The 17345-nt window shown below is 36.4% G+C and overlaps 2 protein-coding genes across 2 annotated transcripts; one reads left to right on the forward strand and one right to left on the reverse strand.

Annotated features, from left to right (window-relative positions):
- Positions 1-7528: 7528 nt before the first annotated feature.
- Positions 7529-9996, forward strand: LOC139884057 (protein ANTAGONIST OF LIKE HETEROCHROMATIN PROTEIN 1). The gene is made up of 4 exons (XM_071868140.1): positions 7529-7601; positions 7695-7716; positions 8313-8467; positions 8972-9996. The coding sequence occupies exons 1-4, from the start codon at positions 7529-7531 to the stop codon at positions 9994-9996; spliced, it is 1275 nt and encodes a 424-aa protein (XP_071724241.1).
- A 5588-nt stretch (positions 9997-15584) lies between these two features.
- Positions 15585-16208, reverse strand: LOC139884058 (uncharacterized). Its single transcript, XM_071868141.1, has one exon. It carries the CDS (start codon positions 16206-16208, stop codon positions 15585-15587), a length of 624 nt encoding a protein of 207 aa, XP_071724242.1.
- Between the last annotated feature and the right edge of the window lie 1137 nt (positions 16209-17345).

Below are 17345 nucleotides of genomic sequence, written 5' to 3' on the forward strand. Positions count from 1 at the left end.
ATTTCTCAAATATATGTCGTTTTGCATTTTTAAGTTCGTTTAAAAGTTCATGTCTACACAATGAACTTTTAATAGAATCTAAAAAGTCGAAACGATATCTATTCGAAGAGATAGTGAATTATAAGTGAAATTTTTCTTTCGTGTAGCTGTGGGTAACATTGACACAAGTGGAATAAGTATGTTCGAGGAGATCAAGAAAACAGTGGATAGGAGGGATTTTAAGGTATAATTATGATAGAATCTTCTGATAACTATTTCACTAATTCAATGATTAGAGTAATTAAAAGGAAATCCATAATATTTAACATAAATACTTGATTAATTATGTATATATAACAGCTGGTATTGGCAAATCCTGGAGCTGAGGTGATGAAGAAGTTAAACAAGGCGAAATTTATCGAAAAATTAGGTCAAGAATGGATATTCCTAACGGTAGGAGAAGCAGTCGAGTCCTGCAATTACATGCTACACACTAGCAAACCAAAAGATGATCATCGATCAGATCAGCCATGGAACAAAGTCTGATTAGCAATATATCCAGGATTCTAATTACCATTATAAGAAGAGTTATATATAACAATGACGATAAGAACGGTTTAATCGAAACAAAAGGTTGGAGGATAGTTTTTTTTGGCTTCCAACAATGGTACTTGTAACTTTGTAACTAGTTAATATATAGAGTGTGTTTGATTAACCCATCTTTGAAAATGGAAAGCATTTCGTTTTTTTCATCTCAATATCTCATTGTTTATGAATTATGACTGTCTCTTTTGTCAACCCTAGAGCCTGTATCGAGCAACAATTATCAGCTTCTTTGTACAAAAATCTGGAAATTATTTGATAAAATTGAAAATCCTAGCTAGTTAGTGACAATGTAGAGCTAAGCTTAATTAAGCACAAGCATATCGAAATTGCCTCAGATTCCGTCGCAAATTACAATCCAAGGCGGATTGGATAACTGCTTTCGATGGTGTGCTGACGGGTCAAACGAGCGATTATTCTGTCGATCATAGAATATTTGGAGAGACCTAAATTAATAAAAGGCATAAGAAAAATGATAATTAAATATTAATCACGTTTTATATCAAAACACTACTTCCGTTTTTAATTAATTATTTCATTTTCTATGTATTTTAAATAGAAAAGATGACCATTAATTAGAGACGGAGGGAGTAGTAATCATATTTACTATGATAAAATATTTGACAATTTTTTCTTAATTTATCCTCTAACGATAGAGATAGAATGAGTTTCAAAGTTCAAACTAATGAAACTTCAAGGAGTGAAGTGTACAGATTTGTAATGATTTCAAGATAATTGATCGTTTTTTTATGAATAGTAGAAGGTGTTGGTGATATTGCTAAATTAAATAGATATACTATTATTGAACAAATATATAAATAAATAAAATGATAAGAGATAAAGTATGCAAACGAGGTTTGATTTCGAATCAGTGTTCTTAAGGTTTATTTGTTTCGTCTACGGTACGGTTCGTAGCAAACACCTCTCAAGATATAACGGATAATATTCGAAAACGTTGTACTACGATCTTTGAGTCTCTACGAATTTATTTAGTGTTTAAACTCTCTATACAAACATATGTATTGCCTAATTATAATATTTGAAATGCTTTAGATTTTCCGTGTGTGTTACGACTGATGCAAGATGCATCTATTTATACTTGAGCACAGAATACAAAATTTGACTTGGATCATGGGTAAAAGCATTTTACCCCTTGAGTTATCAACCGACCTATGAAGCTAAACAAGAAGCAAAACATATGAAACATGTGGTACCGACCAATTATAGTCAAACATTCAACAATTCCCCACATGAATGCAATTGGTAAAACTGATATATGTATGCAGACTTGAGAGAGAGTTTAATAGAAAAATATTGCAAGGATAGGTAGCTTTTGGCCTTGAACCTTCCCTTGTAAATACTATCGGATTTACTCGTTAACCAGTGAATGCGATGTCTTGAACTGTTCAGCTTTTTATGTAAACCAAGACAATAATATCCACACAATATTCCTCTGACATTGTTCAGTTCTATGGTTGTGTTCATTTTGGCCCTGAATCACTCCCGATATTCTTGAATACTCTCAAAAAATACAGCCTTCTATATTTTCCTAGAAGCGGCCACACTTCTTACTCAAATAGGTGATCTCTCATTGAGAGCATCCTGCAATGCCCTACTTGATTTCTCAAGTTATAAGAATCATTAACAACATAAGCTTATCCTTAAACTCACAGACAGCATTGTCTGCTCATCATAGGAATAGATAAGAGAATTATCCATAAAAGGATTATCCCCCACAATGCTCGGGTAGAGTCATACATAACTCAGTTCTTCCCTTTGAACCAAGATTCAGGGATCTCCTGTCAACAAGGTAGGGTTTACTGTTATGATGATTCTTTAGTAATAGGCTTAAGTCCCATTCCCCTCGATGATTTATGCACTTGCTCTCTATTCAAGCTTTTTGTCAGCGGATCCGCAATGTTTTCTTTAGATTTCACATAGTCAATCGAGATAACCCCATTTGAGAGCAATTGTCTAATGGTATTATGTCTACGACGAATATATCTAGACTTACCATTATACATACTACTATGTGCCCTTCCAATCATAGATTAACTATCGCAATGTGTGCAGATAGCCGACACAGGTTTCTGCCATCCAGGAATATCTTCTAGGAAATTTCGAAGCCACTCTGCTTCCTCAGCAGCTTTATCCAAAGTTATAAACTCATATTCCATCGTAGATCTAGCTATACACGTTTGTTTAGAGGATTTTCATGACACTGTTGCACCTCCCAATGTAAAGACATATCCACTCCTGGACTTTGAGTCTTTAAAGTCTGATATCCAATTAGCATCGCAATATCCTTCTAGTACCGCGGGATATCTTACATAGTGCAGACAATAGTTTGAAGTGTATCTGAGATACCTTAGAATTTGTACAATAGCTGTCTAATGGGCTTGCCCTGGATTGCTAGTGTATCTACTCAGTTTGCTCACAGCACAAGCTATATCGGGTCTAGTGCAAATCATAAGGTACATTAAACTATCGATAATTCCTGAATACTCTAATTGAGATATTCCTTCTCCAGTATTCTTTGTTAGGTGCACACTAACATCAATAGATGTCTTCGCCAGACTGTTGTCACCCTTATTAAATTTGTCTAGTATTTTCTCAACATAGTGAGACTGAGACAAGACCAGTCCATTAGATGTTCTAGTAATCTTTATTCCTAGAATCACATCTGCCACGCCTATATCCTTCATCTCGAAGTTACTGGATAACATTCTTTTAGTAGATTTAATGACATTATTATTGCTCCAAATAATAAGTATGTCATCCACATAGAGACTCACAATGACATATTCTTGATCAGTGCCTTTCACATAGACACATTTGTCACATTCATTGATTTTAAAGCCATTAGCCATCATGACTCGATCAAACTTTTCATGTCATTGTTTAGGTGCTTGTTTTAATCCATAAAGAGATTTTACAAGCCGACAAACCTTCTTTTCTTTTCCAGGAACCACAAACCCCTCGGGTTGTTCCATGTAGATCTCCTCATCGAGATTTCGATTTAAGAAGGCGGTATTTATATCCATTTGATGTATCTCCAAATTATTGATAGTCGCAAACGCTATCAACTTCCGAATGGATGTAATTCTTGTGACTGGTGAATAAGTATCAAAATAGTCAAGACCTTCTTTTTGTCTATAACTTTTGATTACAAGTCTTGCCTTGTACTTATCTATTGATCCATCGACTTTCATCTTCCTCTTGAAAATCCACTTGCTTCCAAGGTTTATTTCCAGGAGGAAGATCCACCAGTTCCCATGTATGATTATGTAAGATGGATTCGATCTCACTATTCACAACCTCTTTCTATAAAGGAGCTTCAGGAGACGACATTGCCTCCTTGAAGGTAGTAGGCTCATTTTCTAACAAATAAGTTAGAAATTTCGGACCAAAAAATTTAGACTTTCTAGCCCTCTTGCTACGTCTAAGTTCCTCCTCGTTGTCATCAGATATAGCCTCATTATCTATACCTGATTCATCTCGAGTTCTTTTAAAAGAACTTGGGTCTTGTGCATCTTTATAAGAAAATGTTTCCTTAAAAAAATATACACTCTATAACTGTATTCACATGGATATCAGTTATCTCAGATTTATATACAAGAAATATGTATGCCACACTATTTTTCGCATATCCAATGAAGACACCATCAATAGTCTTCGGTCTAATCTTGACTATTTTAGGAGCTGGAGCTCTTACTTTCGCCAGACATCCCAATACCTTTATGTATTTGTAGGAAGGTGGTCGACCTTTCCATAACTCATAGAGAGTCTTATTTAACTTCTTGTGGAGAACCTTATTTAAAATATGGTTTGCAGTTAAGACCGCCTCCGCCCAAAAGTTCTGAGGTAATCCCTAATTCATTAACAAGGCATTCATCATCTCTTTCAGAGTTCGATTTTTGCGCTCAGCAATACTATTCTGTTGGGGAGAGTATGAAGTCGTCATTTGATGAACAATCCCATGCTCCCACAAAATCCTTCAAAAGGATGTACATATTCTCCTCCTCGATCACTTCTTAAAGATTTGCTCTTCTTTTCGAGTTGATTTTCAACCTCGACCTTATATAGTTTAAATACTTCAAAAGCCTCATCTTTAGATCGAAGTAGATAAACATAATAGTATCGTGTGCAATCATCGATAAAAGTAATAAAATACTTTTTTCCACCTCTACTTTGCACAATCTTTCAATCACAAACATGTGTGTGAATTAGATCTAGAGGTTCCGAACTTCTTTCCACACTTTTGAAAGAAGCTCTTGTTAACTTTGATTCAACACATACTTCACATGTCTTGTGATTATTAATATCCATATTTGGTATTAATCCCATCTTCACAAGTTTATGTAATGAATCAAAATTCACATGTCCCAATCTATAATGCCATAAATTAGAAGACTCTAAGATATAAGCAGAAGACGACTTATTCTTATTAATAATCACTTGGCTAGAAGGCTCATTGGTTACAAGGGCAATTACATTTAATTTGAATAAACCATCACTCAAATATCCCTTGCCCACATATACACCATTTTTCATGAGTGTAAACTTAGCAGACTCAAATCCGGCCTTGCTCAATAACGACCCTGATACTAAATTCTTTCGAATGTCAGGTACATGCATCACGTTATTGAGAGTCAGCTGCTTTCCAGAGGTCATCTTCAAAATAACCTTCCCTATTCCTTCCGTCTTGGAAGTAGCAGAGTTCCCCATGTATAGAGTTTCATCACACGCTTAATATTCTCTAAATAAACTCTTATCGGAGAAAACATGTCTTGTAGCTCCGGTATCCAAAAACCATTGTTTTGGATTTCCGACAAGGTTGACTTCCGACACCACAGCTGATAGGTTCATGTCGGATAGATCATCTCCCAAGTCATTCACAACATTAGATTGAGAAGCCTTTCTCTTGTTGGATTTTCCTCGATTCTTGCAATCCATGGCTTTATGCCCAGGTTTGTCACAGACATAGCAGTTTCTACTTAAATGCTTTTTCTGCTCAGAGGAGTTTCTATTCTGCCTTGACGGGTGAATTTCCTTCTCTTGTTGTTAGTCTTTCCGTGCTCAACCACGTTCACTTTAGACTCAGCAGGCGGTAGGCCAACCCTCTTATCACAATAGCGGTTGTCTTCCTCAATTTTTAATCTCACAATGAGATCTTCAAGAGAAATCTCCTTTCTCTTATGCTTCAAGTAATTCTTGAAGTCTTTCCATCCTGGCGACAACTTCTCAATAAGTGTGGCTACTTGGAAGGAGTCACTTAGTGTCATTCCTTCGACTAGAATGTCATGACTGATCAATTGATACTCTTGGACTTGACTCATCACAGTCTTGGAATTGATCATCTTGAAATCAAGAAACCTACCGATGACAAATTTCTTTGTACCGGCATCCTCAGTTTTATACTTCTTCTCTAGTGATTCCCAAATCGTTTTTGCGGACTTTCCAATGCTATAGACACTATACAAAGTGTCATCTAAGCAACTGAGAATATAGTTTTTGCATAAGAAGTCACCATTGCTCCAAGATTTAGAAACCGCAATAGTACGAATGTCAGGATTCTCTCCTGACTTAGGTGCATCTTCTGTTAGGTACCACACCAAATTCAATATGGTCAAATAAAATAACATCTTTTGCTGCCACCTTTTGAAGTTCTTTCCGACAACTTCTCAGGTCGCTCAGCATGACCACCAAAGGGTGCATAGCCCGAAGAATTCGAAGCTATCATCGGCCTATTCCAAAGGGGATTCACAAGCACACCATTCGCACTTGGACCATCCAAGGGGACAAATTCATTGACATTTTCAAATTCATTTCCAACTTCAGTGTTGTTAGAGTTTGAAACATGATTTTTGGAATCCATGATTTCCTTTTCAAATTTTAAATGATTTTAGCTGCATTTAAAAAACAGGCAAGATTAGTAAAATTAAAACTTTAAAATACACAAGATAAATGCGATAATAAAATCTTATAATTTTAGCCACTTAATATAATTATTAATTAATTAACTATAATAATCAGAATAAACCTTAAGATTATTGGTGATATTGCTAAAATATTAATTAGATTGTCTTGTCTAATAAACACAAATGTTGAATATAAATTAAAATTATTATAAATTAAATAGACATCTTATTATTGAACAAATATATAAATAAATAAGATGATAAGAGATAAAGTATGCAAATCGATGCCTGATTTCGAATCAGGGTCCTTAAGGTTTATTTGCTCCGTCTATGGTGCGGAACGGCTCGTAGCAAACACCTCCCAGGATACAACGGATAATACTCGAAAAAGTTGCACTACGATCTTCGAGTCTCTACGAACTTATTTAGTGTTTAAACTCTCTCTACAAACATATGTATTGCCTAACTCTAATATTTGAAATGTTTTAGATTTTCCGTGTGTGTTACAACTGATGCAAGATGCATCTATTTATACTTGAGCACAGCATACAAAATTTGACTTTGATCATGGGTAAAAGCATTTTACCCATGAAGCTAAGCAAGAAGCAAAACATGTGAAACATGTGGTACCGACCAATTGTAGTCAAACATTAAAAAGTAGGTACCTTATGAGCATTTGTTAATACAACCAACTAATCGACCCTAGTTATTCGATTGTTGTTTCATCTTTGTGACTGAAACATGTTAATTGCTAAGCATTTAAGGAAAAGTGTGTGAAGATTAAGGAAAAGTGTTTCTACAGGACCCGTGATCTTCCTCTAAGCAACCCTCCTTGAAGCAACCGTCCAGCCTAAAATTGCAACGTGTATCTCCAATGGATCCAAAAGCTACATGCATACCCTCCTCAAAGATATAATTCAAAAAAGTATCTGCAATGGATCGTCAAGGTATTAAGACCCGGATCTTCCTCTAAGCAACACTCCTTGAAGCAACCGTCAAGCCTAAAATTGCAACGAGTTTCTCCAATGGATCCAAAAGCTGCATGCATACCCTCCTCAAAGATAGAATTCAAAAAATTATCTGCAATGGATCGTCAAGGTATTAAGGACTAAGATCTTCCTCTAAGCAACCCTCCTCGAAGCAACCGTCCAGCCTAAAATTGCAACGAATTGTCTTTTTCTGCTTCTTTAGGTATCTACAATGGATCGTCAAGGTATTAAGGACCCGGGATCTTCCTCTAAGCAGCCCTCCTCGAAGCAACCGTCCAGCCTAAAATTGCCACGAGTATCCTCAATGGATCTGAAAGCTACAGGCGTACCCTCCTCAAAGATGGAATTCAAAATGGTATTAAGAGCCATTAACTCACATCAAAAACCTTGAGCCATTCCGTTGCTCAAGTTAACCCAAATGGGTTTGTATGGTCGATGTGAGATATATCCATATATATAATACCAATCGAAAATCCACTATCCTTGAACTTAAGCTTTTGGATAAAGCCCGTAGACTTTCAAGATAGTATAAGATAATTTATCGTTAAGAGTCATGTTTTCACTAGTCGGACTATATTAAGCGATAACGGTGGTGACGACTTGGATCATATGTAACGATTTTAAAGTTTAGGGATCCAATCAAAAAAGAATCAAAGTACAAGGATAAAATGTAAAGAATAGTAAGATTATTGGGACCCACCATGCACCGGCGACAAAACAGAGGATCGCCATTAATGGCCATTCTTTCCCAGTTATATATATTTATGACTAACTACTGTAATCAACTTCAAAATTGAAACAAAATCTATGGCACCACCAGCAACGAAACCTCAAAGAAGAAGAAGAAGAATAAGAAGAATGCTTCGAATAAGCTGAAGAAGAAGACCAAAACGGTGAATTCAGTTCCTCTAGACCCCAAGAACAGTGATTCTGAGTGGTGGGATACTTTCTGGCATAAGAATTCATCAAACCCAGGTCTGATTTTTTCTATTTTTCTCTCTTAATTTCATTAAAGTTTCAAACTTTGAGCTTTACATTCCTTTGTTGTTAGCTTCAAATGTTCTTGTTGTAGTTCAATTAATGGGTCTCTCTGTATAGCTTTGGATTTGTTGAAGTTCGTCTCCATTACTATGATCGATGTCCATCTTGATTTCACAGCGATGGCTATGCTAAATTTGTGTTTTTGGTTTAACTTTAATCTTTGAAATTGAAATGGGGTCTTGTCAATTTTCTGTTTGAATCTTAATTGAGATGGACTATCCATCTGTGTACATTTTCAGTAATGTGGTTTCTGATGAAATTGACCTTCAAATTGAAATGGGGTCAGGTTTTTTCTGTCTGAATCTTAATTGGACTGTCCGTCTGTGTACATTTTCCATAATGTGGTTTCCGTAATGTGGTATTTGTAGCTTATTGGTAGATTTATGGGCTTGATTAATCATTGATGTAACCGGTCTTGTTCTAAATGGCAATTGGCAGGTTCTCCAGAAGACAAGGATGAAGGATTCCGGTATTTCTTTAGGGTATCGAAGGAAACATTTGAATACATTTGTTCCCTTGTGAGGGAAGATCTTATTTCCAGGCCACCATCAGGACTTATCAACATAGAAGGAAGACTCCTTAGTGTGGAGAAACAAGTTGCAATTGCTATAAGAAGGCTAGCCTCTGGCGAATCCCAAGTCTCAGTTGGTGCTTCCTTTGGCGTCGGCCAATCCACAGTTTCTCAGGTTACCTGGAGATTCATCGAAGCGTTGGAGGAACGGGCTAAGCATCATCTCAAATGGCCCGATCGCGACAGGATGGAGGAGATCAAGTCCAAATTCGAAAAGTCTTTTGGCTTGCCGAATTGTTGCGGAGCCATTGATTCGACGCACATTGTCATGACACTGCCGGCTGTCGAAACTTCGGATGATTGGTGCGACCAGGAGAAAAATTACAGCATGTTCTTGCAGGGAGTCGTCGATCATGAGATGAGATTTCTCGATATTGTGACTGGTTGGCCAGGCGGCATGACTGTATCCAGGCTACTCAAGTGTTCAGGGTTTTACAAACTATGTGAGGGTGGTGAACGTTTGAACGGAAATGTTAGAAAGTTATCGGAATCGGCAGAGATCAGGGAATACGTTGTTGGTGGGAATTCGTACCCTCTTCTTCCTTGGCTCGTAACTCCTTACGAAGATACGCTATCGTCCTTTTCGGCTTTCAATATGTCGCACGAGGCTGCGAGGGTGCTTGCGGTTAGGACGTTTTTGCAGTTAAAGGGAAGTTGGAGAATCCTTAATAAGGTAATGTGGAGACCAGATAAGCGGAAACTTCCGAGCATTATTCTGGTCTGTTGTTTGCTTCATAACATCATCATCGATAGTGGAGATCGATTGCATCCAGATGTTGAGTTGTCTGGACATCACGACTCAGGTTATGGAGAGGTTCGTTGTAAGCTGATTAATCCGAGAGGGAAAACTTTGAGGGAGAATATAGCTAAGTACCTTCAACAACGAAAATGAAAAAGCTTAATGCCTTCAGAAGGTATTTCTTCTTGTGTCGTTCTATTCTATGCAAAGAGTATCTGTTGTAGCCTTTAACTGGCATGAATGACTATGCATGTTTTCTTACTCTAAATTGAGACTTCAGATAAGTATAATTAGAGAATTTGGTGTGTTCATTTGGTGTTTGGAACGTGTCAAAAGGCGTATCTTTTACTAAAAATGGCCGAAAAAAATACACCTTCTGAGGGTGACACGAAACGAAAAGCATTAGGATCGTCAAGATTCTTCATTCTGTTATTTATTTAAATCGATTGCCATTAACAGAAATTACATACCGATCACTCCATCAATAACACTATCGACACTGTATTGTGGGGCCGACTGAATTCCGAGTTCCTGCTACTCCGGTGACATTCCACCACATTTCACACCACACATTGAGTCTTTATTTTTTCGAGATATGGAAACGATTCAGAAGTGGAGTACAGAAAGCTTCAAGATATATTCTAAATTGGAGTGTCCCATATCATGTACGCTCCATATTAATGGACCTTACAGCCTGGCCGTCTGTCTCTGATCCGACGGTGGAAAATCTCACACTGACAGTGGTCACATTATTTCCAGGTTGATAGAAGTCACGGATGGTTGTGGTATTGGAGAGCAACTCAGATGTAATAGAGCTGCAAAACGACTTCTGAATAATGGATGCTTGCATTCTCTAGGGTGTTGTGGAGCTGGAAGTGGCCGATCCAGAAGCCGTCGACGGTGGAGTTTGTGGCAGAGAAGTAGGGCAGATTGAGGCTAGTGAGATGGATTAGAGGGAGGTTCGGCTGCCATCTGCCATGTTATGAATAACATAAACATCAAAAAAGAAGTTGTCGAGACCACTGCCATGATTTTTAGGAAGTGCCACTCCTCCATAATATCTATGCGTGACGGTTCTGCTGGTTTCTCAGGAACGCTCGTCATTGTCATGGAGTTTTTCCTTTCGTGGTTTGGTGAGTCAGAGAAGAGCAACTTATAAATGGAGGCTTAATTAGGGTTTACAGATCTAATGATCGTAATTCACTAGTATCATGCGTTGCTTCGGTGCCGATTAAATTAGAGTGATATTTTAAAATTTGATTATAACATAATTTATAATATGAGTTTTTTTCACAAGTTTCATGAGAATCGTGAAAAAATGCAATATTCCTCCCCATTGTAACCTAATTAAAAATCATGGGTAATTTTATTTCCACTAACAAAAATATTAAATCCACTAATAATAGGCGTCTGCGATGAGATTTTTCTGTCACTGAAAACATTTAGCGACGAAAAATTCCGTCACAGAAACTTACTTTTAATGGATTTAACATTTTTGTTAGTGGGAATAGCAATTTCCTAATTGAAGGTAACAGGTCAAATACCCGTTTATTTCATAATATATGAACTCGAAATAGAGATCATAATCGAGTGTGTTATATACTTATAATATTGAAGGTGTCTAGATAAGAAAATATGGATATCTAATTAATTAAGAATCATTTATTTTTTTCCCTTTCTACCCCTTTTTCTCTTTTAACTTTTAGAATATCTAGTTTCCTTTTTTTGATTTTATAAAATATTTAGTCCAATTTTGATTATTGAGCATAAAAATGTTAAACTTTAATTGTAGCATAATTTCTTCTTGTAGAAATAAAAACAAAATTTATTAATCAAGCTATTTAACTAAATTACGACACGGGACAAAGTTTCTTCCGAATAGGCGTTCTTCGTATATTGTATACATATATAGATATATTATTCCATCCGTCCCTAATCAAAATGGCGCCGTTTCGAGATCTATTACACTTTCATACGATTTTTTACTTCAACCCCATTTTACATACTTCAAAATATCCTAAAACACATACCAATGACTAGTTTTGAAATCTAACAATATAAAAACTACTAGATAGCATTAGTTACAAGTTAATAGTCATTACAAACCATAAGCTAAGGATGCATAACGGTGAAGAATGAAAATTGTTTCAACCAAAAAATGCCACACTGTTGTGAAACACTAATAACAGTTTAAGTAGCCAAGTTCTCCCAGCGAGTGCCTTGTCAACATCTTCAATATGATCCTTAAGAATAATGAATGTTAGAAATCAGAAATAAGCAAACTGTATGATGTATTTCGTACATTTAGTACAAGGTCCTCTGGATAAAATCCCTAGTTCTCGTCGAGTTCTAACTCAAATAGAACATTCCATACTTCATTCGTAGGAAATCGCATTTTCCAAATGAGTGGATATGATATGATAATAGCATTACACACATTAATATAAAGGCTCCTTCAAAATATGATCATTTCCATCATTATCGTCTTCACCCTTTTCACTTTCTAGCTTAGATGATGTAGAGGAACTTGAATATTGTACTTCACGCTCTCCGGCTCTTCTTAGTCTCATCACTTTTGCCGTCTCTCGGCATGTACTCCAGTTGCTAGTTCTGTTGGATAATAAACCTGGACAAACTTCTCATACTTTCTGATAACCGAAAGAAAAACTTAACAACTAGTCCACCCCGCCACCCAAACAAACTTATTATATAGAACATATATCCATCCGAAATCGGGGACTAGAGGTGCTAAAATTTCGAAACAAAATATTCAGAACGTTTGTCATTGTCATGGAGTTTTTCCTGTTGTTGTTTGGAGAGTCAGAGCAGAGCAACTTATAAATGGAGGCTTAATTAGGGTTTACAGATCTAATGATCGTAATTCACGGGTATCCTCGTGTTGCACCGGCGCCGATTAAATTAGAGTGATATTTTAAATTTTGATTATAACATAATTTATAATACGAGTTTTTTTCACAAGTTTCATGAGAATCGTGAAAAAAAATGCAATATTCCTCCCAACTAAAACCTAATTAAAAATTATAATTGGAGATAATTCGTCAGATACCCGTTTATTTCATAATATATGAACTCGAAATCGAGATCATAATCGAGTGTGCGTGCTATAAACTTATAATGTTGAAGGTATCTAATTAATTGAAAATCATTTATTTTTTTCCCTTTTTCTCTTTTAAGTTTTAGAATATACAGTTTCCTTTTTTGATTTTATACAATCTATAGTCAATTTTTTTCCAATTTTGATTATTGAGCATAAAAAACTTCCTCCGAATAGATGTTCCTTTGTATATTGTATAGATAGATATAGATATATTACTCCATTCATCCCTAACTGTTGTTTTGTATCCTAACATTTTAAAAGGTATTTATGAGGCCCACTTTAATCAAAGGCCGAACAAAGTGATTACGGTCGGGTCTACAAGATAGCGTCACAAACCTTGACCTAACTTCACTATCAACAACTAGCTGCCCAAATTAAGGGCTCGTTCGACATACATTATAAAATCGACCGGATAATAATTAATACAAGAATATAAGATAAAATTGTTTTATTTTCCTTTTAGATTCTACCAGATAAAGAAACCAAATAAAATTATTTTATCTTATTGCGCGTTTGGTTCATTGAATGATAGAGCCGGATGAGATGCATTTTACTGAAACGCCGCTATATAAAAACACATACCAATGACTAATTTTGAAATCTAACAATATAAAAACAAATCTAACCCTGGTAAGCAGTCGTTTTCCTACGAAGAAGTAAAACTCTCTCTGTTCTTTTTCTCTCACCTCAACTCTCTCAAACAAACCCTACTTCCTCCGCCGCACACAACTCCTCTTTTTCTCTTATCTTCAACAATCCACTACCAACATATCTTCACTAGAAGAAAGACAACATAGCCACCATTAGCCCCACCGTCGTCCGCCTATCTCCGGCGGCGGTGGGACTCCCTATGTTTTTATTTCAATTTTTTGGCTGGCTCTCCTCTATCTCTACTCGATTTGAAATGGGTTCTCTCCATCTAGGTCTCTTGTACCTCTCCCCTCCCTCCGTTCAGACGAAATTCGGCCTTTTCTCCAGCGAAGCGGCGGCCACCGGCGGTTTTTGGTGTCAGGCCTTTTCCGTGCTCTCTGTGCGAACCAGAGCAGTGGGTAAAGTCTCATCCACGACTTGTTCGACTTCGATCGCTTTTTCCGGCATGGGTGGTCGTTTCAAATCTAGTGGTTGGTGGTTTTTGGACGACGATCGGAAACTAGGATCTCTCCGGCCACTTTTTGGTCTTCTGTACGAACAGAAGGCCATTTGGGTCGATCCCTTAGTTTTTCCGGCGTCGGGTGGTTGTGCTCCGGTTAGATCGGGCTACTTGATGGTGGCGAGGTGTTTTGCTTTAGATTTATGTTCTTTGTTTTGTTGGCCTGGTATATCCCTCATATGACGACAATTGTGTCCTTGACGTAGGATTTAAGTGGCTTTTTGTCATTATTTCTATAATTAGAGATTATGGGTTGTTTAGCACCGTAGTTAATTTGCGGATTTGTGTTAGTTCACTTGTTGGTTGTCTCCCGCTTGATCTGGGTTCTCGCATCATGTTGGAGCCACCTCCTTTGGACGCAATTTTCCCTTCCAAAGATACGACATAGAAAGAGTTGTGGATCTTCGTTGCATTTATTTTTATGCGACAGCTCCTTTATATGTTATCATCTTTGTTTAGGCTTAACTAACTCGTATCGAGTTGTAACCTCTTGTATTTCCAAATCAAAGTATCAATGAAATTACAATCTTTTATTTCAAAAGAATATAAAAAAACAACTAGATAGCATTAGTTACAAGTTAATAGTCATTACAAACCATAAGCTAAGTGAAGAATGAAAATTGTTTCAACCAAAAAATTCCACCCTGTTGTGCAACACTAATAACAATTGAAGTAGCCAAGACAAAGAGATAGGGACATCTTCAATATGATCCTTAAGAATAATGAATATTAGAAATCAGAAATAACCAAATTTTGAGTTCTAATCAATGTTCTGTATGATGTATTTCGTACATTTAATACAAGGTCCTCCGGATAAAATCCCTAGTTCTGGTCGAGTCCTAACTCAAATAGAACATTCCATACTTCATTCGTGGGAAATCGCATTTAGCAAATGAGTGGATGATACGATAATAGCATTGCACACATTAATATAGAAGCCTTCCTTCAAAATATGATCAATTCCATCATTATCATGTTCACCCTTTTTACTTTCTAGCTTAGATAATCTAGAGGAACTTGAATATTGTACTTGACACTCACCGGCTCTTCTTAGTCTCGTGTCTTTTGCCGTCTCTTGGCATGTTCTCCAGTTGCTAGATCTGTTGGATCATAAACTCGACAAACTTCCCAAACTTTCTAATAACCGAAAGAAAAATTTAACAATTAGTCCACACCGCCACCCAAAGAAACTTCAGATATACAAAGAGTATCTGGTGTTGCCTTTCACTGTCATGAATGACTATGCATGTTTTTTAACGCTAAATTGAAACTTCAGGATATTTATAATTAGAGAATCTGGTGTGTTCATTTAGTGTTTGGAACATGTCGAAAGGCGTGTTTTTTTTAACTAAAAATTGCAAAAAAAAACACAAAACGAACACAATAAAACTCTCTATTCTGTTATTTATTTAAATTGATTGCCATTAATAGAAATTTACATACCACAATCACTGATCACTCAATAAAATAACACTATTGACATTGTATCGTGGGGCCGACCAAATTCCGAGTTCCGGCTACACCAGTGACATTAACCACCACATTTTCACACCACACATTGAGGTTCTGCATTGTCATGATATAAGGAAACGGTACATACTCCAAGACCAAAAAAGCTTTAAGATGTATTCTAAATTGGAGTGTACCATATCGTGTGCGCTCCATATTAATGGATCTTACATCCTGGCCGTTGGTCTCCGATCCGACGGTTGAAAATCTCACCCTGACGTTGATCACATTTTCGGAAGGTTGCATGAACAGACGGATGGTAGTGGTATTGGAGAGCAACTCAGACTTGTAATAGAGCTGCAAAACGGCTTGTTTATAATAGATGGTTGCATTATCTTGGGTGTTGTGGAGCTGGATGTGGCCGATCCAGAAGCCATCCACGGTGGAGTTTGTGGCTGAGAAGTAGGGGAGATAGAGGCCGGTGAGATGAATTATAGGGAGGTTCGGCTTCCACTGCGAGCTCTTCCATGTCACGAATAATAATGTCAAGATGCCGACCATTCGACTTATCCCGACCACTTGGAAGAATTTATCGAAGTAGTATTCTATGCGTGACGGTTTTTCTAGTTTCTCAGGAACGCTTGTCATTGTCATGGAGTTTTTTCCTTATGTGTTTTGGAGAGTCAAGAGTCTCGGAGAAGATGATCTTATATATGGAGGCTTAATTAATTAGGGTTTACAGAGGATTTTGAACCCTGTGATATCTTATTTATCTGAAAACAAAAGTCAAAAGTTTATCTAAATTTATGAACGAGTCTAATGTTCCTTCCTCTATGCATATAGTTGCATGTTTTATGGATCTCCATACACAACCTTAAAATAATATCTCTGAGTTCATTATACCATGGGTCGGTCTGTTGGACGGGGTGTATTTCCCTTTTAAAATTATTTAAATGGATGTTATATATAATCATCATACCATAACTTATATTTTAGAAATTCGATAATCATCAAAATATAAATACGAAAACGAAGGTTTAAATAAAACTATCCAAATGAACATAAAATATATCCAAATTTAAAAATGAAAAGGCCTAAAAAAAACTATCTAAATGATCACGGTTCATCATTCATAATATTATTTTGGATTCAATTATTTTGGGATAAATATAAATTACGAATATGGATTTTCGATATCTTACTTTGGCTCAACGGTCACCAGGTCTTGACAATTTTGACACCACCACTTTGGATAGATTTTATGCTAATTTCATAGTCTTAAATAGTAGTTATTTATTTGGAGACGCATATTGTTCATTACGAGTCAAGGCACAAAACACAATTTCAAAATTACATGCATGCAGTACATATATAATTCTGAAAAATTTTGTTTTACTATTTATTTTCTTATGTTCCAAAAGCAAATTCATGCAAAATGATCCGTTTCGTTGCATAATACAAAACCACTTGTTTTTCTTTGGGTTAGTTTTCTCTGATCGAAAAAATATTCAGTCTTAGATCAAGGAATATTTTTTTTGAGGTTGGCCAAGGAATATTTTTTATAGTCAAATTTTGACAAGTTTGATTTCTCACTTTTATATACATTCTATTGCAGGTGAGATTTTTTACAATACTTACACTAATAATTGAAGTCAAGTCCATCGAGAACTGGTATTATGAAGGATGTACCACGTGCAATAAAAATGTTGAAAAGAATGGGCCAAAGTGGTGGTGTCAAAAGTGTCAAGACCTGGTAACGCTGAGCCAAAGTAAGATACCGAAAAT

Source organism: Rutidosis leptorrhynchoides, unplaced genomic scaffold (assembly GCF_046630445.1).
Source record: "Rutidosis leptorrhynchoides isolate AG116_Rl617_1_P2 unplaced genomic scaffold, CSIRO_AGI_Rlap_v1 contig498, whole genome shotgun sequence".
Classification (NCBI taxonomy): Eukaryota; Viridiplantae; Streptophyta; class Magnoliopsida; order Asterales; family Asteraceae; genus Rutidosis; species Rutidosis leptorrhynchoides.

Bases quoted from the DNA above. Each gene is read 5' to 3' on its own strand.
- LOC139884057 (XM_071868140.1), top strand. From the start codon at position 7,529: ATGGATCCAAAAGCTGCATGCATACCCTCCTCAAAGATAGAATTCAAA. The intron at 7,602-7,694 runs GTATTAAGGACT...CTGCTTCTTTAG, and splicing joins ATCTGCAATGGATCGTCAAG to GTATCTACAATGGATCGTCA. The intron at 8,468-8,971 runs GTCTGATTTTTT...GGCAATTGGCAG, and splicing joins TAAGAATTCATCAAACCCAG to GTTCTCCAGAAGACAAGGAT.
- LOC139884058 (XM_071868141.1), bottom strand. From the start codon at position 16,208: ATGACAAGCGTTCCTGAGAAACTAGAAAAACCGTCACGCATAGAATAC.